Source organism: Canis lupus, chromosome 20 (assembly GCF_003254725.2).
Source record: "Canis lupus dingo isolate Sandy chromosome 20, ASM325472v2, whole genome shotgun sequence".
NCBI lineage: Eukaryota > Metazoa > Chordata > Mammalia > Carnivora > Canidae > Canis > Canis lupus.
In genome coordinates, this window is record NC_064262.1 from 33,459,356 (window position 1) to 33,484,753 (window position 25,398).

The window sequence follows — 25,398 nt, forward strand, 5'->3', positions numbered from 1 at the left end:
TGGAGAAAAAAAAATGGGAAGTCGGGGTGGGGGGGGGGTGGCACTCATGAATTTCAGCACTTTGGGGTGCGAATCCGCGGATTCCGGGGCGCGGGGTTCAGTCATCCTCTCCAGGTGTAACCCCTGCCCCCCCCCCCCCCCCCGTTCCGGGCGTCCGGCAGGCTGGGGGGAAGGGGCGGGGATAGGGGGGTGTCAGATGAGCCTAGGCCTGAGTCTCGCCTTCAACTGTGAAGTGGACATCTACTTCGTGGGAGCCAAGACTGCCTGTGGCCAGAGTGGCATCCAGGCAGCCTTAGAATGTTCTGTTAGAGGCTGGGCCTCTCAGGACCATGCTGCTCCCTGAAAGCTTTGGGACACTTGCACCCTCAGCCTGCTGGGAGCCTGGGCTGGGCACCCTTTATCTTTAATGCCTTGATTAGTATATAAGGCATACTACTTGAGCAGAATACCAAAAATAAATTAGAATTTTGGCCCACTGCTTCTAATCACTGCTTATTAAAATGGTCTTCAGTTCTTCTCTGCTAAAAATGATTTCAGGATACAAATTATTTCCATCATTGCTTTATCCTTTCTTATGTGTCAGGGGATAATTTGACTTCTAACAAAATTGAGTCCTTGTGTTAAGGGCTTTTATTAAAAAAAAGAGAGGGGCTTTACTTATCTGGTTAGATTCCAGGTAAATTGGGGAAATGTTATTTGCATTTTATGAACAGCTTATTTAAAGGTGATTTAATCTGTTTAATCCCCAGCTTAATTCCAAACAGGAATGGAGGCAGCAATAGTTTCTTGCCCACTGATGTGTGCCAGGAAGAGATCCAGGCACTTGGGGCAGAGAAGTAAATCAGTCAGGGATGGTGAGGGGTGGCTGAAATTGTGACTGGGGCACAGGCAATCTTGGTTGGCTGTGGTAGGTGAGCCCATGTATTATATTTGAGGACGGCCTCATCCTCTGGTCTCCTACACAGCTGGGCTCAACTGTGGTCTGGAGGAAGGGGGCCTGATCCCCTCATTTTATTTCAGCTCTCAATACAGAGGTTCACTTCCTATAGCCTCACAAATATTCTGAAGGGTCCAGGATAAAAAGAGGGGATGAGAGACAAAGAATCAATGGAGAAGAATAGAATGGGGGGAATGTTGCCAAATGTCAATTCATGTTGCCAGTGCCAATTTATTACCTGACCAAATTTGGCCTGATGTATATGGTTCTCCCCCACCCATAAAACCCCCCCACCACTACCACCATGACCATATGCTTAAGGCCATAGGCAGGCCTCTCAGTCTCTGGTCCTGAAGATGTCAGTCTTCAGACCTTTTCTTTCTTGTGTCCTGTGTACTCCTTTAGAAAAGTTGGAGCACTCTGAACTCTGTAGCATGTTTTCAGAGGCTGCCAGTTGCCGGGTTGGGCAGTGAGCTGTGGGTGGGTATGGAAACTGGAAAGGGAAAAGGAGTGTTGCTCTGTCTTCCCTGATCCTCAGTCATATGGTGATGTGAGTTAAACCCAAGGAGAAATCCTCTCCCCAGTGTCCTACTTAAGTTTTTCCCTTGGTCATATATCCTAAGTACTGTTCCTTTTCCGAGTCTCGCCTGGAACTGGAACAAAGAAGAAAGGCAAATAGCCACTAAATACATGGGAACATGGGCCACGTTCATGTCAGTATTAACCAGAAAAGCCAATTAAGATTGCAGTAGAGGGGTGCCTGGCTGGCTCAGTTGGTGGAGTATGTGACTCTTGATCTCAGGGTTGTGAGTTCAACCTCCTTGTTGGGTGTGGAGCCTACTTAAAAATCTATCTATCTATCTATCTATCTATCTATCTATCTATCATCTATCTATCTATCATGTATCTATCTATCTAAAGATTGCAGTAGATATTGAGCAGTTTGGCAATTTTAAATATGTATAAGCCAGCAATTCTGATTCCAGGAATATATCTTAAGAAAATAGCTGAGTGGATACATCAAGATAAATGTGTGAGGATATTTTTAAATCACTGATTATGAGAGAAGTCCCTCAGCATATGATTGGTTAAGAGATTGCAAAGCATATTTAGGCTGAAATGTCATGTAGATGAAGGAACTTAAGGGGCAGGCAGTCTCATGATTTACATGGTGTTTCATCAACACCGTGTGGTCCTGGCCTTGTCTCAGCCCCTGGCACCGCTGATATTCATGTCCAAACCCCTCAGATCTCCTGCTATGGGAGTTGGGAATGACATAGAGAAGAGGACCAAGAGTGTCAGGGAGGTTGGTAGAGGCCTGGAAAGGAGCAAAACATTGAACAAACAGCTCCCCCAGAGGGGCAACATGAGAGGTCTATTCAGAGAGGGCCGTTCCAACTTTCTGTTCTTCTGGGTTCTGATCCTGGTTCTTCTGGGTGACCAAAGAAGTTGTGCTGCTTGTCCTCACTGTGTCTGGCTGAATTCCTGAGTATCCTGGCAGTAAGATGAAAAACAAAACATTTCTGTCCCATGGTGCACAAGGACAGGACATCTCAGCACCTGGGTCTTGTAGTAGACACTGTTGTTTGGTGAACCCAGGAACGATACTCACTTTCTCTGGAACATTGCATTTTTCTTTGGACAACCATTGTTTTCCACCTCCAACCTCTGAGATTCAAGTGAAGCTGGCTCTGCTCCCTGGTTCCAAAGTGGTCTCATCAGAACCAGTCCCCAGGACTTCTGCTAGCTTTACTGAGAAGTCTTCATTCCCCATGGGAGCAGCAGGCAAAACTGGGTCCATTTCACCTCCTCAGAGAGTTTAAGAACAAGGTAAGGGCAGGGTGTGTGGAGTCATGAGGGAAAGTATAAGAACCCAGTGTTAGCAGCCACTGAACTGTTACCACACTTAGGCCTGACCAGCAAGGAGAAGGAGGGGATTCTGGACCCTAGAAGGAGATAGTCATGTAGAGGACATCTTGTTGGACAGACAGAGATGAGAATCTCCAAGGTTGGAAACAAGAAGACCAAGATGCAGTTGAGCGGGCAGTTTCACACAGCTGGAGCCAGGTAGTGGAGGCAGAGTGGGAAGAGGTAATGTGGGAGGAGGGGAGGCCGGGATGGATTTGATTATAAGTGGCCATTGAATAAATGCCACCGCAGAGGATTTTTAATCAGAAGTCAGTGACTTGATTTACCTTTCTGGAGATCACTCTTGATTCAAGTGGAGAAATGCATCATATATTAGGACAAAAGAGGAAGGAGGAAATACAGCTGTTGTGGGGGAGGAGGTGGTAGCACAGATGAGGAGTGGGGCCAAGGACAGTGAAGTGGTGGGACCAGGTGCACAGATACAAGTCAAAGTGGGAAGGGGCTCGTGGTAAAGTCATATGACCTTGGCTATTCCACTTTCTGAGCCCCAGCTTCCTACCCATTTCACAATGGTAAGGTTGACAAGTGTTAGTGGTTAAGAGTATTGTTTTTGTCAGATCTGGATTTGAATTTCAGTAGGTACCAGCTGTGTGACCTTATGCGAAGTTGGTTAATGATAAAAATGTACCATTTATTGAGCACTTGCTATGTGCTAACTAGTAGAATCCTTCCCAAACTTGCATACGTTTGTTATTCCAGTTTACAGGGAGCAGGGACAGTAATGTGGAGAGGGCAAGTCATTTGTTTGAGGTCTCAGCGAGGATTTTACTAACCACTACATTACCCTAACTTTTCTGTTAGGGTCATCCTCCCTGTGCAATTGGGAGGATTCAAGAAGAGGCCTGGCCAATAGTAGATGTTGATTAAAATATTATTAGAACCATTATCATTATATTCTTTGTGTTTTCCCGAGTTTTTGCGGGCAGCAGGCATCACTTGGATAAATGTCAGGTGAGGGGGGCAAAAACCGCGGCTGGGGCCTCTCAGCGGAAACTCGGGGTGTGGCCATGGGGGTGGGGGCGGCTGCAGGGCGGGGCGGGGCCAGGCCGCGGGAGTCGGGTTGGGGGCGGGGCCCGGGGAGAAGGGGCAGGGCGCGGGCCGGCGGCGCATGCTCCGTGGTGCGGCCAGCTCCGCGGCGGCCGCGGGCGCCACCGCCCACTTGGGGCTGGCCAGAGGCAGGCAGCCGGGGTGCGGAGTCAGGGTAGGGCTGGGCGCGCGCACGGCCATGGCCCCGTGGCTGCAGCTCTGCTCCGTCTTCTTCACGGTCAACGCCTGCCTCAACGGTTCGCAGCTGGCCGTGGCCGCGGGCGGCTCCAGCAGAGCGCGGGGCGCCGACACCTGCGGCTGGAGGGTAAGGAGAAACTTCTCGCCATCCCCCGAAGCGTGGCGGGCGCGGTGCGCACAGGTGCTCGCGGGCACCCGAGCCGGTGCCGACGTGCTGCCCTGCGCCGAGTCAGCGGCGGGGCTGGGATCCCCGCTGCCCTCGCCCTTCTTCCTCCCTCCCGGGGCGCGCGTCCGACGCCCCCGCCGGGATGAAAGGGGCCGCCCGACCCCCGGCTTTGTGTTGTTAATGAGGCGCGGCCCCTGGCCGGGGTCTGGCTCCCGGAGGGCGGGCGAGAGAAGGGCGCCCCACCCTTTGTTCCCGGACGCGTACCTCCTTCACCCCGGGGCTGGGATGCTCGGAACTGTCGGGCCTGGGGGCGCTTTGGAGCAGGAGTGTGTGTGGGGGGCGGGTTCTTCCCCTACCTCGGGTCCAGAACTCTGTAGAGGCCCGGGACTGCCAGAGAGGGGACCTGGAGCGCTGGGGAGGGATGCGCCCCCTCTCGTGGCCGCATTGTTCCTTCTGGGCTGGGCCGTCTTACCCCACTTTCACCCCACCTCCGACTCCTGCCTTGCTGGAAAACTTTGCTCCCCGTTCAGCCCTTCGTCTAGGGAATGGTCTCACGGATGACCTACACCCCCTCTCCCCGGCCCCAGCTTGACTTGCGGATATTTTTCTAGGCCAAAGGAAGGCATGAGTTTGTCGCCTCGGTCAGGTGCCCCCGAGGAGACTGGAGAGGCGCAGATGTAGTTTTCTTGCTGTAACGGAGCACTTCGACGCTGTCCGGGTGGTGGGGAGTTGGGCAGGGAGCGATGTGCGCGGGGATGCTGCTGTCCCCGGTCCCCACCGGTCCCCACCAGGGTTCCTGGGCTTGGAACCCACACTACATCTGTCTGCCTCACATCTCCTACCCAACTCAGGGCAGCCAGGCGTCAGGTTACTCAAGCTCCTTAGACTTGTGGAGAGGATGTGGGCTTTGCACTCAGGCAGCCACGGACATGACCTTGGCTCTTCTGGGCTCTGGTTTCTTCACCTGGAAAATGGGAATTAAAAGGGGACTTCCTAATTATCCCAGTACTGTTGCGCTGAGAGATGGGTCATTTACTTAGAACAACTCTGACACACCTGGGATATTCTGCATGGCCTCAGTGCAGTCAAGGCCTAGGACCTAGTACTTTCTTAGAGTCTCAGGCTAGTGCTTCCCGCTACCTTGTCCCACATTCAGAGAAGCACAGTGCAGAAGACCAGGTATGAGTCAGGCAGCTGGGATGTCTTCAAACTTGATAGCCATAACACACCCTCCCACCAACCCCATAGTGCATATAACCTTCCTGTTTGAGTAAAACATCATATTTTCTTACTTTGTCTTATTTAGTAAAATAACTATTAATTTTTAAGATAGCAAGTTTTCCCCAATTTTTAGATCAAGAAGTTTTCCTTAAGGCTATCTCATATTGACTTATTAATCCTGCTAAACTTTTTGGATCTAAATGGATATTTCAGCTTTTGAGTAACTGTGAGAGCATTACATGCATTTCATTCTGAGTTTTCATCTGACAGCATAGGTGGGTCAGTCCAAATTGCTATTTTTCTGCAGTTGTCTAGGTGGCTTCATGCATCTGTGTACAAAGCTTGTGAAGTTTTAATGGTTTGGGTATAATAGTGACCCAAAGGAGCCAAGGTGGTGGTTTTGTTCCCTATGCCTATGAGTATGTGTTCATTTCCTCTAACTGCACCCCTGCCCCAAATTAATGGTGGCCTCTGCCCCAGGAGCCTCACACTCAGGCTGACCTTTCTCCCACCACAACTCTTAATTGGGGGTGACCTTCTAAACAGCTTTTACTTTGGTCCCACTAATTCTCTCCTTGGGTCATTTTCATCCCTTCTTGAATGAGTATGGAAGCCCCCTCCCAGATTCCACATTCTTCTCAACCCAATACATGACTCCTTCTTTCCTGGACTTGCCTTTTAGTGCATATGATGGAGCCACCAGCTCTCCTCAACCCCTCCTGCCCATCTGCTTTGCATACCCACCTTTCCAGCCTGCTCCCTAACTTTTGGGCCCTTTGTGCTGTTGAGGCATGTTTTCTCTGCTCCTAGGATGCCTTTTCCTCCCCGTGAGCACCTTCTGCTTGTCCTAAGCCTCAGCTTGGGTGATACCACCTTCCGGGAAGCCCTCCCTGAATGTCATTCTCTTTGCCTTCTCAACCAGGTCCTTGCACTTAGTTCTCACCAGACTACATTGTCAATATTTGTTCACATCTGTGTCTAGGACAGGTTTCTTTAGCCAGGCACTTAACCTCGTCTTGGTGGCCTCTGAGCCTGGAACCCTGTAATTCTTGGCTGAGCCCAATTAGACCCTGCAGCCTTCCTGCTAAATCCTGTATTAAGTGATGATTTTTAGGAAGTGGGTGGAGAGATGAGATCACTGAGTTCCAGTGTCCTCTACACAGCAGGCTTTTGCACATGCTGTTCTGTCTTCATTCCTTCTCTTTACACCTCAGCCTCCCTTCTCTGCTCCAGCAGCACTTCTTGCAGGAAGCCTTCCCTGCTCCCATCTCCCTACATATGTTCTTCCAAAAGTTCTGTCAGAGGACTGGCCAGTGAACACTGGTGTACAATGATTTGGGCATTTGATTCATGTCAGAGTCCCCTACCAGATGATGGGTATTCAGCTCATAGATGTTGGTCTGTGTTCTAAGGTTGCTTACAGTCTAGTTGGGGCCATGCAGGCATAAAAAGAAGGGTCAATATGTGTGAATCAAACAGGAGACAGCTTCCTGTGGGTCTAAGGTCACATGGAACCTGACAGGAGGACAACAGGGTGTGGGATCTGGGTGCTGCAGAGGAACTGAGCCAATGACCCCCTTGATCTCCAGGGAGCGTTTGTTCCAGAAACTCTTGCCCTTGCAGCAGTGTGTATTTTCCCAGGACTCGCAAGGTGACTGCAGCCAGCTAACCTTCAGCAGCATTTCTAACACACCCTTTGGGGAGGCTCTCTTAGGAGCTGGCCTGGTTTAAGTGGTCAGATTTCACAACCTTCCTATTATTAGTGGGGCAATTAAGGGGCTGATACCATCTTGAACACAGCTCAGTGTTTTAGAAATGAGTTGTGGGCACACTTCCTCAACTACTTAAAAAAAAAATCTCTTAGGGCCCTTGCCAGGTAAAGTTGCTCTTGGAGTAATAAATACAATTTTCCCAAAGCAGTAACAATTTCTTTTTGTTTTTTGTTTTTTTTTGTTTTTTTAGCAGTAACAATTTCTAAAACCGGTCCTCACACTGGGTCTTAACTTTTGCTTCTTGATGGTGGAATGGTTTTTTGTTGGGTAACTTTATATCAATCAGTTGTGCTGAGGTTTTTTTTTTTTTTTTTTTTCCCCCCTCTTGCCTTGCTAGTTGTTTGAAAAACATCGATGGAACAAAGAATTAGGCATCGGCTCCCACAGGTTTTTATTTAGTGACAGTTTCCTGCAGAGGGAACAAAAATGCCTTCCTATCTAAATGGGGTACATCTTCTTTAGTCTTTTATCTCTGAAACAAATGTCTACCCTGCAAAAAGCCTGCTCCTCCAGGAATTCAGGAAGCCAGAATGCTGGCATCGTCTTTACAATGAAGTGCAAGTTTCCCATTTAAGGCAAATACTTCATCTCAAAAGGTAGGAAGGAATAGGGTGGTACTTGGAAAAGAAGAAGTTCCAGCTGGTTAGAATTTAGGTCCTGATAAAAGTCCAATCCAAGAACTCTCCTTGGCTGTGGGCCCAGGCATGTTTATTTGATTCTGAATTGGATGCGTTTTCATTCACTTGCAGCTCATGGCTCCCTAGCCTGCATCTGGTCTGCCTGTCTTGTGGCCATGTCTTCCATGTTATACATGCTCTTGTGTCTCTTATAGAATTCTTGGTTAAAAAATGACTCAGCCCTGGTTGACACATTTTTCAGAGAGACATTTTTATAAGAACTGCGATGCTTTCCTGCAGCCTGTTTTACCATGTTAATTGGGAATCCTCTTGGCCAGGGTCCATCGCTCTTGAACAGCCCTCCCTTCTCTCCCCTCCCCCATCCATCCCACCGAACCTCCCCCACCCCCCCAGCCCCTGCAGTGCCTGGGGCATTGTGCTAGTTGTATTAACAAGGGGATACAGCTGGGTGAATGAGACCGGCAAGTAAGTACCGGCTGTGGACCCTTTCCCCTTTCCCGCTGAACACAATTTCTCAAAGTCTAGGGCTTCCAGTATCAGGATTGCCTTGGGAGCTTGTTAAAATGCAGATTCAAGGCTAATGCGACCAGAATGGGAGTGCGATGGGGGTTCAGGAATTGGCATTTTAACAAATTCCTCTGATGCTCTCTCAATGATGAGAGCCATTGCTTTAGGAGACAGGACTTCCCCAGGCCAGAGAAGTGGGGAGAAGCCACATTCTAAACATTTAAAATCAGAGTTTGACTTTAAATTATTTTCCTGGACTTACAGAGGAAGTGGAGACTTTGTCAGAGCCCTGACCAGTGAAAGGGGTCAGGCTGGCTGAGGGGATCCCGGAGAGCCAGCTGGGCAGGGCATCCTGGTTTGGGTGGATGCCTTTAGCCTGGGGTTGAAGAGGAGGCCGGGAGTGAAGGCGACCCTGACGCTTCCATGGGTTCCTCCCCAGAACAGCTGGGCTTGTCTGGAAAACAGTCTCAGGAAAGAGGAGAGTAGCATCCAAATCATATTCTCTGCAGTTCAAACCTTACAGAGTCCCTACAAAGGAAAGAACTGCTAATGCTTTTGTAAGTCTTCATTTTAAGTTATTTTTCATGCTTCATTTGGCCTAAAATGTGTGTGTGTGTGTTTAAGCTTTTAGACCCTCTTTTCCCCTCATCGGTCCCGGAGCTTTTCACATACCATGCCCAGCAGATGTCTGCTGCTGCTGGGGCCACCCCATCAGCAATTAATTGTATCTTTTCGTTTCTCATTGCCCCTTGTGTCTGCCTCTGATAGATGGGCTTTTAGGCTTCTGAAAGCTTGCACCCCCCCCCCCCATTTGTAAGAGTATAGGCTGAGGGAGGGGGCTCCAGTATCCCTAGAAGCTTGACAGGTTGGGGTGAGGGGCAGTACCCTTGGAGGAGACTTTTCTCCTGAATTTTACCCTGGCAGTGGAGACCCTGTCTGTTTCACATCTCCCCCAAATTTGGAGGTCTCCTGTCCTCAGCAAGCTCTGGGGGCCTGTCTGTGCTGGGGCCAGAGGCCCCAACTCCCAGCAGCCTGACTTGCTCGTCCAGTGGGAGGCAATGTCCTCCTGGGCAGTGTTTGTCTTGGCTGCTGGGACATTCTGAATGGTCCTGACACACGATTAGGTGACTGATGGCCCCACAACACATTGTCTCCTCCAGGGCCCGGGGCCTTTGAAGCTCTTCCCTGTGGGAAGTAAAGAGACTATTTGCTCTATTAAAATGCCTTGGAATTTCCTCTGTTTAACCACAGGCCACTTCCTCTCTGCCACTCTAAACCCGGCAGGGCCACTGGCTGATTGAAAAGACACAAGCCCAGGAATGAGCACATCCTATTGAAACAGTCTTACTGCAGATTAAAAGCTGGGACAAATCTCTAAGAAACCAAATCTAAGGGGAAATCCTAGAGGTGGCTCCTTATCTTCCTCAAAATTTCGCTTGTTGATGTAATTCACACTTGAAGCGCCAGTGCATCATAGGGTACTTTTTTTTTTTTTAAGACAGGAAATCTACATTGTAACCAAATTAGTGTGTTATATTTACATGTGGCAAGTTAAAGTCGTACAATAAGTGGATTTCTCACTGTTAAGTTGGAAAGTCTTTATTATCTGGGAAGAGCATGGTGTCTGTTCATAGAAAACCATACCATGCTTATGCTCTATTTGCAGACTCTCTGCTGGTGCTGGTTTCATGAGCTCAGAAGTCCCAAGTAATGAGTTTGTAGCCTAAATAATGCCAAGAGTATCTCTGGGGAGGCTGTTCCTCACTGTTTCCCAAGCAGTATCTTGGGAAAGTTTAATAACACCAGGCGTGAAACTAAAAATTACCTAAGTAACAAACACCAAACATTTAAGCCCTGTCTGTACCGTGTTTTTGTGATGGGACCTAAAAAAGGAATGACTACCTGGTTTCTAATGGAGACTATTATTTTAACATTTACAACTCCATTGTTCAAAGCATCTGTGATAAAAACGGCTTCCCTTTTCTTTGGTTCCTTGTTTGAAAATGTTGGGGGAAGGTGGATGTAGCTAATTAAGGCTACAACATTTAAAGGGGGGACTTAATAGGTACCAGCTGTCCTCAACAAATCACTGAGTGGATGACAAAATAAAGATGTGATGTGAACACACATGTAATTCTCTTCTAAAACGGAAGTTGGCCTATAAATTGTCTGATTTAATAGCATGAATGGAAACTACCTCCATTAAAAAAAACTGCGCGTTTAAGAAGCATTTGTTTCTAGTGCTAAAATGTCCTATTTGCATAAGGCTGGTACCTTAAAGAGTTGAAAGGGCAGTAGATGGCAAGTATTATTGGAAATTTAATAAATTATAATTTTATTGTGTGTTCCCCATTCCAAACCTGAACATTAATCATGAGGCTTTTTCATTAAAATTACTACATTGTAGGGAAGTTTGCTTGAATGTATCAGAAATATCCTATAAAACTGAAGCAGCAACTTTGAAAGGGAATGGAAATTGATAGCATTTATTAAGTGTTCCAATGGATATTTAGATTTTACACATTAAATGAATGCTTTAGATGAATCCTTCTGAAATCATAGGGGATTAGACTTTAAATATAACCTTTTTAGATTTGAAAAGTACTTTATTTCCTTAAAAACTAGGAGTTTTTCCAAGTGTTCTGTTTTGTCAGTTTTGTAGAATGACCCCCCCCCCCCCCCACTACCTTCAACCCAGCCCCCATTGAATGGTAACCCTTTAGAAAATGCTGGCTATGGCCCCAGACTTCTGGTCTGAGATGGGGATAGAGGGAGGGTTTCCTTGGAATGAAGAAGTGCATTTTCCTGAGATAGGCCATATGGTTTAAAAACCCTTTCTCCGTGATTCTATTTTGTCCAGGTGATTTCTGGTTTCTTCTCTCCTGAAATTACCCCCCCCCCCCCCCCCCCCCGCTTTTACCAGAGGAAAATGCAATGTAATCCAGACCAATGCATGAGCAGTCAGCCCTAGCAAGTGTGGGCTCTGCTGAGTGACAGTTTATCACTGCCTTTCTCTGGAGTGGGCACATTGGCTCTGGGTGGGGCATGGGCACTCACATGGTTAGGATTTATTTAACTGCTTAATATCTGAAGTTCAAGAAGACTAATCTGGAGTGAAGAGGTAAGACATGTTTTTTTTGAGCAGCTACACTGTGTCAAGTCTTGGTGTGGTTCTGTAGTTACTTAGATTTTGCAGGGAAAAGACAAAGATGGTAGGACCATCTGGCTCCCCACCCAGCTGAGGCTGTAAGAAAAAGGGATAGGGGCTCAGAGACATGGACATGCAGAAAGGATTCCAAGGTACAGGGAACTCTGTCCTCTCTCTACCTCCCCACTCCTTCCAGAAAACATGAACCACAGTTCCTGCTGCTCCTCATCCTAGAACAGTCCACCTATGCAGTTGCCAGTGTGAGAATCAGGGTAACGATGTGTCAGTGGCTGTGGCACTGTTTGACATCTTTGGAAATCTGGCTTTTTATTAGCCCATGTCCCCTGTGGTTCCCAGTAATTTTGGCTTCTTTGTCTGCCTTAGTTTCCTCTGCTTTGGAGGAGGCTCACCTTTGTCTGTGAGGCTTCTCCACATCTTGCTCCCCCTTCCCCAGTCTCCCCATGTGAATTTCACCTGTGCCAGAAAACCCTACATTTAGTAACGTCAGACTCATCCCATCATGACTCCAGATCTAGTGAGAATGCATCCAGCCTTTTGCAGTTATGCGTTGAAGAAGCAGCAGAAACTTGACTTGTTCATGAAGAAGAAACTTAATTTGGATGGTTCAGAGGGGCTTAGAAGAAGGGAATGGATGGCCAAAGAAGGCACCCCCCCCACCCCCCTGCAAATGAAACCAGGAGGTGGGGGATCCTTTGAAAGAAATGTGTGGCAGAAAGAAAGACGTGGTAAGTTGGGGGAGGGTAGTTCATTTGACAGGGTGAGGACAGGAAGGCTGAGGATGTAGGTTGGGACTGGATTACAGGGTGCCATGAGTTTTGCCCGTGTGCACCTGTCAGGAACCATGAGGCTTGACAGGTTTCTCCAGCGGATGAATGGTTTAATAAGAGTAACCCTCAGTGGCCATTTCTTCATTCACTGAGTGTTCGGAGCTTTCTATGTGCTGGGCCCGATTTCTGGAGCTTAGATTGTAGCATGGAAATAACAAGGACAACAGAATAGTGATGTGACCACCCTATTTGAAATAGCAACCTGCCCTCTTTTCCTCACTTTGTTTTTCTCCACAGAACTTTTCACCATGAGACACACATGGTGTTTTCTTGTCTGTCTCCTCCACTGTTGTGTCAACTGCATGAGAGCAGAGCCTGTATCTGTTTTGCTCTCTGCCACATCAGGAAATCTGGAGCGGGCATATTGTAGGTTATTCCCTGCATGTTCCTTGAATGACCAAGTGCTCTGCAGGAAATTATAGTTGGTGATGAGAATGATGGTGGCACATGCAGATGATCTCAGGTGGTGAGGTGCTGAGGTGACATGGAAGACGAGCAGTAGTCCTATAGATATCCTCTGAACTTCTAGGTTTTCTTATGTTTTCACAGCATTAGTGCATCATGTGGCATTAGGTGCTCAGAGTTAGCATAAAATATGCTCCAGCTATTCACATCATAGATTACTGGCACCAAGTGTCCACCTTGGTCACTGCTGGGCTGCAGGATGTTCCAGGGGATGACTGAGGTGGTGATTGGGCTGGTAATGGATGGAGATCAATACCAGAGACATAGACATGGAGGAAGAATTCCAAGATCCAGGGAACTCTGTCCCTATACTTTGTAAAGTGTTGCTTCAAGAGGGGATGTTTGGGCTGTACAGTTTGCACTGTGGATAAAAAAAATGTAAAAAAGTTACTGTCCAGTGCTAACCAAGCATCCTGGTTTTTGGACTTTATGAAATAATTCCCATTCCCTAGCAGCAGCTGCCAGCTGGTATGAAAACTTTGTCTTTTTAACAGAGGTACGGGTCTCATTTTGTTTCATCCCTTCTGGTTGTGAACACATTTTATTTTCTGAAGTCACTAGACGGTCCATCCAGAATCAAAGATGCTCTTTGCCTTCTTTCCAGGGCTGTGGGTTTGCTGGCCAGCTGTGGTAATGAGTTTTTGCCTGGCTTTGATTTTCATGGCTTGCCTCCCTGTGGGAGGAACTAGATATTTCTGATCTTACCTCTGCTCATATTCAGATCCAGCCAAGCAGTCAGTGACTTCCCGGGCTTTTTTGTGGGAGACTGTGGGAAAGGTCCTGGTTGGCTGGCTATGAATTAATGAAATCCTTAGAAGGCTTCACTAAAGATAGCTCCTGTGGTTTAAAAAAATAGCATTGCCTTTTTAATTTGAGAAAGAGGTCATGGAGTTTTACCAAAATTAAGCAGAGAAAAATGTAACATCTGGTTGTGCTGCCCAAAGGCTGCTTCAGGGCAGTGGAGCCGTGGGTTCCCAGTGTTGGACTCGCCCAAGGTGACATTCACCCCCCATCCCTCATAAGGCTGCTCTGGACATGCTGCCTCTCTCATTGTTCTCCTCCCTGGGTTTTGAAGTCCTCAAGAGACAGAAATTCTACCCCCACATCTTTTCACTTGAGCACATTTCCCATTTACTGAGCTTTCTTCCTTTTACTTAAAGGGTCGCACTTTTTTTTTTTTAAGTGCATAGTTTTTGAGTTGGTCAAGACTAGTGTAATTATTGCTTTTATCTCATTAAAGAAAGATGAGGGTGGATAATGGGGGGAGACTTTGGGCGGAAGGGGGGTTTTAAAGAGCTGTTCTAAAAAGTTTTTAAATTAGTAGGCTTTTTGACATGAGGAGAAAGAGAATGATAAATTGCAGGAGAAGAGTTTTAGGGAAAGGCATAAAGTGGCTTTTAAAGGACCTATGACTGTTTTAAAAGCAGAAACATGAATGTCTTAAATGTCTGCTGTGTGTACATCTCCACCTCCCCTTGCCCAGTTAAGTGAATAAGTCCTATTATTATGTTTTTTTAAATTTTATTTTTTATCTTAGATCTATGTTATATAAAGACTATGTAATTTTCCTTTAAAAACCATTATTCATATTTTGGACATATATTTTCTGAAACTAATTAGGAAGATGAAATTTTTGCTACGGAGCACCCTCCTCCCCACTCTTGCCAAGCCCAGCAGGCGGCCGCCGGTTACTGCTATCTGGGCTTCTCTTTACTGTACTTTCTCTCCCATATTTTGGATTCTGAAAATTTTTAAGCCTATAGAAAAATTGAAAAAACAGTAAAATGAACACCTATTTACCCTTTGCCTAGAGTTACCAGTTGCTTGCCACACGTATGTCAGCTGTCTCACAGTCCTTCGTGATTTCTTTCTGAATCACATTCTAGGATTCAGACAAGGATTACTCTTACATAGATCACTTGTACAGAGACATCATGTCTCTTCCATCTCCTCTACTTGAGGACAGCTCTTCCACCCATTTCTTTGTTTTGTTTTGTTTTGTTTTAAGATTTTATTTATTTATTCATGAGAGAGAGAGAGAGGCAGAGGGAGAAGTAGGCTCCCTGAGGGGAGCCCGAGGTGGGACTCGATCCTGGGTCTCCAGGCCCAGGCCCTGGGCTGAAGGCAGCGCTAAACCGCTGAGCCACCCGGGGTGCCCTTTTTCTTTGGTCTTTTATAACATACATGTTTGAAGAGTCAGGGTCACTTGTGGTGTAGACGGTGCCACAAGTTAGATTTCTGAGTGTTTCCTCACGACTAGGATCAAGTTAAATATTTTGGCCAGATCCCTTAAAAGGTGATATTGTGCCGTTGCGTATTAGATTATCAGTAGGTAACAAATATGGATGCAGTTTCAGCGATGAGCAAAATTGGTTTTTCTTTGAAATTGTTGCACATGGAGACCTTGCCAGTGGTTTAATCCAGCTGAGTCTTAGGTTGTCTTTTCTAAAAAAGCGATGCTTTACATTAAGGCTACCTTTTTACTGGGAATCCAAAGCACGGGGCGTCATGTGCTATCCTGTAATATAATCTCCTCTCTTAAAAATGATTTGAAATGAATTGTGCTCTCAAAATTAGGACTGTGGTGTCTCAGAATGTTGAAGGCTTTTGTTATTCACACGGGCTGGTTGCAAACAGTTGTAGGTGTCGCCCTCAGCGACTAGGAACAAGTGCCTATTACAACCTCTGCTTGGCCGGGGCAGGTTTACGGTTGAGTGCATCCTCGCACCACAATTCAGTCATGACTTTCCTTTGTGCTAAGAAAACATTGAACTTTATTTCCAGTAAAGGCCACTCCACTCAAAACATATCCTCGAAGTCAGTTTCCAGCCTTTTGGTTCTGTGATCGCCTGTTGCCTAAATTATTTTAGTAGAGTCCCTGCAGACAGTTCCATTACTTTAACCTGTATTGCTATCGTCCGTCTAATTACGGGGCTTTTCTTTTCTTTGCCCTTACCCCAGAGGTGAGTAAGGGCGTGTAAAGTCAAAGACGTGTAAAGTTAATATTGGTTATTTTTTCAAAGTAAGTTAAAACGTCAAAAAGTGTCCAGTTGTTATTCTTGCAGGGTCCGGGAAGGCGGCCCAGACGAACCCTCCCTCTTTTATTCATGAGGCCGGGCGGGCGGGCCTGTGCGGCTGGCGTTGGCGTTTGTTCGCCCTCGGCCGGCCCCCTCCCCTGCTGGCCGTGAAATGTCATGCCGAGATGGAATAGTGGGACATTCAGCACGCAGAGAATGGGCCGCAGAGGCGCACCTTTGCTTTTCATTTTCTTTTCTGGCACCGGGTCCCAGGTCCCCTCCTTGGCCTGACCGTGAAAGGCCAGAAAGCAGCAGTCTGGAGGCTGGCAGGGATGCGGTGCCGCCCAGCCCCGCAGCGGCCCCTGTGCTGGAATGTGCTGGACACAAAGGCCCGGCCAGCCTGTGCCTCAGGAGGGGGTTGCCTTTGCTTAGGCTCCTTTGCCCTGGTCACAGGGGAGAGAGTTCTTGTTTCCATGGCTGTGCCGCTGTCGGTTTCGGTGGGAGAGGGGGTGCAGAGTGCTTTTGGTTTTCAGAAATCACTTGGGGCTCACCATTTCTGTGCAGAGGGAGGCCCTGGAGCTGAGTGCTGAGGCCGCCGCGAGACTCCTTTGGCCCTGATGTGGTCTTTGGATAAAGAGAAATCAGGCAGCATTTGCTTAGCAGGCCTAGAATTCGATTCAGAGCAGTAGTTCTCAATTGGGGGTGATTTGGGGGTTCCCTGGAGACATTTTTCATTGTCACAACTGGGAAGGGGTTTTGCTACTGGCTTTTTGTGGGTAGGGGCCAGGGATGCTGCTAAACACCCTGAAATGCGTGAGCCGGCCTTCCCCAATAAAGACTTATCTGGCCCAAAGTGTCAATAGTGTTGAGGTTGACAGACCTTGATTTAGAGGTCCCATTTTAGCATTTGAATTTCTCAGCTCACTTAGCCTCATAACACTTTGCAACTTCCTTTCTGTTTAACAGAAGCTGTTGGTTCTATTAATCTGCATTCAGGATGAATTTCCATTAAACTCTCCAAGACATGATTAAACTATTGTGGTGCTCCTTGAAGATATGCCCTGAATGCAACTACTATTTTAAATGCAAAAGACGATTTTTTTTTTTTGCCATAATTTGATCAAAGTAGCATAACCTGTGCCTCTGTTTTTGTTACTCACTGATGGTCTGTGGATAACATTACATTTTTTCAGCATGAAACCCAACACTTCAAATCCCTAAAGCAGTCTCAAATTTATGGTTAATAAAAGCATTTATTGTACTGGATGTCATCTGTTATATCACTCTGGGGCTAGAAACTGGCAAGCAGTGGACAGGAAATATTTTCATTTCAAATCGCTTCAATCTTATGGTCTAGGGGCAAAAGTGTCTGATTTCAGGAAAGCCACGGTGAATAGCATAGTAATGAATGCATTTTTAGTTGATTAAGCAGGCATTCTCTCCCTTTCAAACAGTCTTCTCTCTTTGGTTTGGTGGGGCTAAATAAACACGTGATGTTAAATGATAGTATTTCTTGTGTTGGCCATACTTTTCCTTTGATCATCTGAAACTTTTCAAAGTGTTTTCCAGGAATCCTCAGTAGAATTGAAGAAGCTGGAGAGAATGGCTAAACTCAAGTGTTGACCCTCTTTGTAAATTGTTTACTTTCTGAGCAGAGGAGGTTTTTTAAGATGTTGTTGACTCTTCCGAATTCCCCTTTAAAAATGGAATTTGGTACCTTGCCCTTGGGATCATGCGTTTAGGAGGAAAAAATTTTTGATTTTTTTTTTTTGTTTTGTTTTGGTTGCAATTTTATTGTACTTTGTGTCCTGATTTCCCACATCTGGCAGGTAAACAGTCAGGGTGAGGAGAATTCCAATCTGAAGGCGGCCCTGTGTGGTGATGATGTATCTAGGACAGGGTGCCTTTCGTCCTGGCTGCTCAGTGCCTTCTGTATTACCTAAATCATTGCGGGAAGCCTGGGTGACTCAGCGGTTGAGCGTCTGCCTTTGGCCCAGGGTGTGATCCCGGGGTCCCAGGATCGAGTCCCACATCAGGCTCCCTCCATGGAGCCTGCTTCTCCTTCTGCCTATGTCTCTGCATCTCTCTCTCTCTGTGTCTCTCATGAATAAATAAATAAAATCTTAAAAAAAAAAAAAAAAAAAGAAAGCACCATGTTGCTTATATTAAAAAAAAAAAAAAAATCATTGCTTCCCAGAGAGCCTCGGAGGTAGGCAGTTATTTCTGATGTGGTTCCTTTTTGCCAGATGAGGATTCCATGGCACAAAGAGCCAGGAAGGGATTAGGATGGCAGGCCACGTGATGCAAAGAGGCCTCTCTCTGCCAGAAACCAGAGTCACAGAGTTCTTACCCTGCCTGTGCCCCCCGGCAGCCGAGCCTGCCCTGCCTTCCGATCCCCCAGCCTGGGATGGAAATCTGCCATGTGCAGCAGAGCAGCTAATGGAGGTGGGAAGAGAGATACAGGGGAGCGCTTTGCAGATAATTAAATTAAACTAGGATTCGGCATTTACCCCAGAAGTTCCCTAGAGTCACCTGAGGAACATGGCGGGGTGGGGGTAGAGGGAGAGATTCCAGGCCTCCTCCCAGACCTGCTTAAGTGAGATTTCCAGGGGAAGGCCAGGAATCTGAGGTTTTGTTTTGTGTTTTGTTTTGTTTTAGAAAGCTTCCAGATCAATGGTTTTGGGGGATATATGCAGGGTTTGTTACAAAGGAGCTGTACAAGGAAATTTTGGAGGGTGATGGGATGGAACTGATTTGTATGCTGATTGTGATGGTGGATACACAAGGGTAGACATTGATATAAGTGTAAATTAATGGAAGTATCCATTTTACCGTGTCTTAAAAAAAAACATGCTGCCCAGGTGAAACTGAGCTGTCACTTCAGTGTCCGATGAGGTGACAGATGGTTCCTGGTGACAGCTGGGAAGAGTTTTCCAGCTGTGAGAGAATGTCACCTGAAACTGCAGAGGCAGGTGGGCTGAAACCTTTCAGCTCAGTGCTGTCTAGTAGAACTTTCTGTGATGATAGACGTGTTCTTCCCTGTATCGGCAGAAATGTGGCTAGTGTAACCGAGGAACTGAATTTTAAATTTTACGCAAATTACTTTATGTTTAGGTAACTACACATGGCTGAAGGCTGCCATGTTGGACAGCTTATCCTTAGATGCAGACATGACCATATTGGGGGGCTTTGGGTCTGTGCCAGGTGCACAGGGGGCCCAGTGGTTCTTTATGCTTGATGGACTTTAGTAAGTCAATCCAAGTATAGGGCAAAACAGGAATGTAGACAGGATGTGTAGGTTGGTAAGGACAGAGAAAAAGGCACCTTGGAATGAAGACTGATGTGGGATCTGCCCAGGCAGAGGACACTCTTGCCGAACAGAGGAATCTGCTTTTCTTTCTCCAGTGCGGATCAGATAGCACTGACTGGCCCAGTTCCTCCCAGGACTTCCCAACCTTGTTCATCTTAAATGATGCAGCAGTTAATTTGGGTAGTCTTTAGTTGTGTCTCTGTTACCCTAATAACCCTATACCTCTCAGTTATATATGAAGCTGTTGGAGGGCCCAAGGGAGCCACATGCAAGACAGGGTCAGGGAATGTCTAGGACCTGGTTGGGGGTGTGCTGCCCACCCCTCTCCACCCTCCCCCCGCCAACCGTGAGAAAGTGTGATGAACCATTGTGGGCATGCCTTGCTCCTTTTCAGGCAAGGAGACCCCATAAAAACTGCATCTGGGGCGTAAACCTTCATATTGACTTCTGTTCAGACACTCCTAAACTTTCTTCCTCCTTGGCCTTTGGATTTATGTTATCTTCAGTAGTGTTAATGTTTTCAAACGTGTTAGAAAAGAGTAAGATTCTGAAGAGTGGCCTTGTGGTAGTAGAGCAAACCAAATGGTGACAGAAAGAATGTTCCAATATGTAGACATACTAGGTCTTAAATAAATTTACTAAATGGCTAACAAATTTCATGAGATATGGGCTTGTAACTCAGGAGATTTTGTTACTCTGATTTAAACATAGGAATGCCTAGTGTGTCAACTATACTTCAATAAAAAAGGTGCCAAAATGGGGGGGGGGCTTTGAAATTAGTGGAGCTATTACTTTATTTTTATATGAAAACTTCACTTCTTTGGATCCAGAAGAGAAGGACATTCTGAATTATAACATCTTAAAGCAGGGCTTCCTTGTGTTGCTTTTACAAATTGGTGACTTAAAGCTAATGCAAAAGAAAGGGGTGGGAGTGCTAAATGAACATTAAATGTGGTTCTTCCTTTTTTTAAAAAAATAATTAATTAATTAATTAATTTTTAAACATTTTATTTACTTATTCATGAGAGCCACAGGGAGAGAGAGAGGCAGAGACACAGGCTGAGGGAGAAACAGGCTCTATGCAGGGAGCCCGATGTGGGTGGGACTCGATCCTGGGACTCCAGGACCACACCCTGGGCCGAAGGCAGATGCTAAACCGCCGAGCCACCCAAGGATCCCCTAAATGTGGTTCTTCCACACTTGAACACACAGGTGCATGTTGCTACGGGGTTGGAATCACTGGATTTATTTTTTATGGTTATTTTTTTGGTTTAATTTTCTTTTTTTTGTTTTTAGTTTCAGGTGTCAAATTTAGTGATCACCCTGTGCTCATCCTAAGTGCATTCCTTATTCCCCATCACCTATTTCCCCCATCCCCTACCCACCTCCCTTCTGGTAACCATGTTTGTTCTCTGTAGTTAATAATCTGTTTTTTGACTTGCCTCCCCCACACTATGTATGTTTTCTTAAATTCCACATGAATGAAATCATATGGTATTTTGTCTCTCTCTGACTAACTTATTTCCATTTGTATAATATACTCTAGCTCCATCCATATCTTTGCAAATGGTAGGATTTCATTCTTTTTAATGGCTGAGTAATATTCCATTCTGTAGATATATCACATATTCTTTATCCTTTAGTCGATGGACATTTGGGCTGTTTCCATAATTTGGTTATTGTTGATAATGCTGCTATAAATATTGGGTGCATATATCTCTTTGAATTAGTTAAATTTGTTTTCTAAAGATATTTCCATACATTGACATAGTTCACAGACATGACACTTACTGGCCATGTAATATTTTCATGTTGTGTGCACCCCTGTTCTTGGCCCTGAAGCCCCACTGATGAAACATTTGGGCTATTTCCAACATATTGCTGTTATAAAGCTGCTTGGACATCTTCATGTGGATTGGTTTCCAGCCTGCCTCTTTGGCCATTTTGATTTGCTTACTTGGCATATATTCTCCGAAATGGAATTACCATGGCAAAACTTTTGTAGGTCTTACTGTGTGTTTGTTTGCCAGCTTGCCCTGTATAATGATGAAGAATTGTGTTTTGGGAAGAGGGAAAATTTGGTTTTCAAATCCCAGCTCTGCCATTTGCTCTTCTTTATTATGACCTTGGGCAAATTTCTTCATCTGTAAAATGGATTAGTAAGAGATTATTCCCCAGGATTATTTTGAGACTTAAATAAGATACTGTCTTTAAAATATTTTGCTCTGCAACTGGCCACATAGCAAGTGCTTAGTCATTGGTGGTAATCTATTATCAGATAATAATATTCCCATATTCATTTTCCCATATTCTAGAAAATATTGACATTTATAATTCTAATTCTTTTTTTAAAAAATATTTATTTATTCATGAGAGACACAGAAGGAGAGAGGAAGAGACTTAGGCAGAGGGAGAAGCAGGCTCCATTCAGGGAGCCTGACGTGGGACCCGATCCCAGAACTCCAGGAACATACCCTGAGCCAAAGGCAGAGGCTCAACCACTGAGCCACCCAGGCGTCCCTATAATTCTCATTCTTTATTATTTTGTTTATACCTTATACTTGTCTTATTCTGCATTTATTAGAGAAGGAATGAATATTTCTACCTGATGATTTACCTTCTGAGTAAGTTTTACTGCTTTTTAGTTTGATAGTTTTAAAGTGAGGTATGGATGAGATGTTGCTTAGTAGAGAGTATTAGGGAAGATGTTTAAGTGAATGAGGGCTTTAAAATAAGAATATTGATAGACTCTTTTGGACTTAATAGCATATTATGAAAATAGTTGAATTTTAGTATTATGGTGGGAATTCTATATGTATCAGTAATTTGGTTAGTAAATCTTTTCTTCATTTATATATTTTCCAAGGTCGATTTTGGATTGATCACACATTTCCTCATAAATATAAGTTAATCCTGTTTTATTGGAGTTCTCACAAATTCTGATTTGTGAAGCCACTGTTAGACTGTCTCATTTACCTCAGTGTGACATGCCAGATGAAGGCATCCCAGGCCAGCTGAGTGCGATTAGGACAGGGCATGTGACCCCACTCGGTTTATTTATCTATAAAATAGGACAGACTAGAATTCTTAAGAATTTAACAGTTATTTTTATTATTTTTATTTATGATTTTTATTTTTTAAAAGATTTTATTTATTCATTCATGAGAGACATAGAGAAAGAGGCAGAAACATAGCAGAGGGAGAAGCAGGCTCCCCTGCAGGACTTGATCCCGGGACTCTGGGATCATGACATGAGCCAAAGGCAGACACTCAACCATTGAGCTACCCAGGCACCCTAACAGTTACTTTTATTGAGATAACTTGAACTTTTAACTCAGAGGGAGTAATTTTTCTATCATACCCATTCCATCTCCTTACTGAGTTTGGTCACTTTTGTTTCCACCTGGACTCTTGCCTCTTGCACACCTGGGTGTCTATTTTTGATCTCTCTAGAGAAAAGATACTAACTTATGGCCATTTTTGGCAGATCTTTCTCTAATACTATGAACTCTTTGTCCTCCAAATAGGTTTTGAATTGTTAAAATATTCCAACATAGGAGTGCACTGATTGTGATGAGCACCAGTCATTGTATGAAGTATTGAATCCCTATATTGTACACCTGAAACTAATATTAACTGTGTTAACTAACCAAAATTTTATTTATTTTTAAAAAATATGGGGGCGCCTAGGTGGCTCAGTGGATTAAACATCTGCCTTCAGCTCAGATCATGGTCCTGGGATCCAGCCTCATGTTGAGCTCTCTGCTCAGTGGGGAGCTTGCTTCTCCCTCTCCCTTTGCTGCTCACCATGCTCATGCTCTTTCACTCTCTTTCACATAAAGGTATAAATAAAATCTTTTTTTTAAAGATTGATAAAGGGGAGAAAGAGAAGGAGAAGCAGAATCTCTGCTGAACAGGGAGCCCAATCCCTGTGGACTCTGGGATCATGACCTGAGCCCAAGGCACATGCTTAACTGACTGAGATACCCAGGTGCCCCAACTACTGGAATTTAAATAAAAACTTAAAAAAAAAAAGAGAGGCAAGCCAAAAAAAGAAAATTCACACACAGATGACTTTATTTTTTTACAGAATGGGCCCCATCACCTCTGCTGGTCATTGTCAGTTTGCCTGTGGGATTTATCAGAGGTGCCCAGGGGTATTCATCTGCTTTGGTCCTCTGCATTTCCTGTGTACTTGTCCGGTTTGTTCACATGGCCAGAGATCCCTTTGTATCGCTTATTTTTTAACACTGCGCTACTGTTAATGATGGATTTCAATCCATTTAGTCTTCTGGGCCAGGAGCTTTTAGGGCCTAATCAATCACTGAATCCATAAACAAAGGCACTGCCTCAGACTCCCCATGAGCTCTGAATTACATTGGGGTGTTGACAGTCCTGGAGGTCTGAACCACTCTGTCAGCACCTGTCAGGGGAAGAGAGGATTCGGTATGCACTAGGTGGTGAGGTGGGGGGGCAGGGGAAAGGCAGCCACAGATAAAAATTGATCAGAGATAAGAAATTGTTTGGTAGATAATCTACATGTGAGTAATTGCAGAGCTGAGAGATTAACTTTGTTGTTGTTGTTTCCCTTGTACCCCCGTTTGCACCAGGCTGTCTTATTAAGAACACTAAAGAGGTTAGCATTTGTGACACATAGACAACCTAGCTCCTCACCCCTGGTTTCCTTTGGAGTCCAGGAGCTGTCCTCCTGAGTGATTGCCACCTGCCCAGGTTGAGGTGGTGTTGCTTTAGTGGGTCCCAGATGAGGGTCCCTTGGATACCCTAAGAACATTTCAGGAAGAGCTCCTAAAAGCAACTTCTTTATCTCCACAAAAGTGAGTCTGGGCTACCCTCAACAGACCGGAGGATCTGGACTTAGCAATATATGGGTGGGTAGAGAGAGAAGATAAAAGCAGAGATGTGCTTTTTTTTTCTCTTTTTTTTTTAAAAGATTTTATTTATTTATTCATGAGAGACACACACACACACACAGAGAGAGAGACAGAGACACAGGCAGAGGGAGAAGCAGGTTCCATGCAGGGAGCCCGATTCAGGACTCGATCCCAGGTCTCCAGGATCACCCCCTGGACTGAAGGCGGCGCTAAACCACTGAGCCACCCGAGCTGCCCAAAAGCAGAGATGTGCATTAAGAAGATAAGGTGAAGGCTTGCACTGATGTCCTCTGATGTGCAGGAGAGGAGACAGGAATGCCCGATTGACTGTCGGGAAGACTGTCACCTGCAGTGTCTGTGAAACAGGCCAGATGAGTATGAGGCTGGGGAGAGGTCACCCATTCAGAGACCAGAAGGGTCTGAGAAGGCTGATGGGATGAAGAGTCTTATCTCAGGGGTCACACCCTTGGGACGTTCTGAGCTTAGATAGGAGTGATGACAAGTTGTTCTGGGAAGGGACTGGTAGTTTTAGGCCAGATATTCCACCTGCAACAGGAGCAGACAGTATCTTAATCTGGGAAGGTCTGAGATGTGCATGGTACATGCAGCTTGAACCTCTAAGTAACCACACCTAAAGAAAGCTTGGTTGTGAACATACCTTCCTCGAGCCTTTGCCAATACCCTACAAATGGTGGTCCCTTTTCTGTGGTCTGTGGTTTGCGATGCTCTGCCAGAAGAATGATGGGCATGATGGCCATCCCTTTATGTTTGCAAGATCATTTGAGGGTTGCCCCAGTGCCACCATCTGGTCATTCACTTAGTATAGTATTCATGTGCTTCTGTGGCATGAGCCACACTGCTGAGGTGAGGCTGAGAGGGGGTGAGGGAAGAGGTGGCATCCTCGGAGTTGACTCTTTGCTGGGGCTCTTCCTCTTGTTTGGCCTTGGGCAGGTTGGAGCTTCTTCAGCCTTTGCAGAAAGACCTTGGCTGGGTGAACACACGTTGAAATGGGCTTCATATCCAAATTGAAAAGGAGAGAGACCCCAGGGACCATTTCTCCAGTTCTCATGTACCTCCTGCCTCTGTAGATACAGATCTATTTAACTCCAAATAAGTGGCTGGAGATGCCACACTGTTCTAATTTGGAAATATGACCCTGGCTACTTCCAAAAGGTGCCCCCTCACCCAGTCTTCACACAAGTAACACAGGTGTGTCACTTCTGCCTGAATGTCACTTCGTGGGGCCCTGGGCCCCCATCTCAGTCACTGTCAGTCCCCTCCCCACAGCCTAGCCCTGCACCCCACCCATCTGAGGTACTCTGAA

The 25,398-nt window shown here is 45.7% G+C and overlaps 1 protein-coding gene across 2 annotated transcripts in view; it reads left to right on the plus strand.

The window, feature by feature from the left end:
- The first annotated feature begins 3,989 nt into the window (after positions 1 to 3,989).
- Positions 3,990 to 25,398, plus strand: part of IL17RD (interleukin 17 receptor D) — a 69,055-nt gene continuing 47,646 nt past the window's right edge. For both annotated transcript variants that reach the window (XM_025456270.3, XM_025456271.3), the window contains exon 1: positions 3,990 to 4,217. In XM_025456270.3, coding sequence (XP_025312055.1) covers positions 4,092 to 4,217 — 126 coding nt within the window. In that variant the 5' untranslated portion in view covers positions 3,990 to 4,091. The remainder of the gene's footprint in view (positions 4,218 to 25,398) is intronic.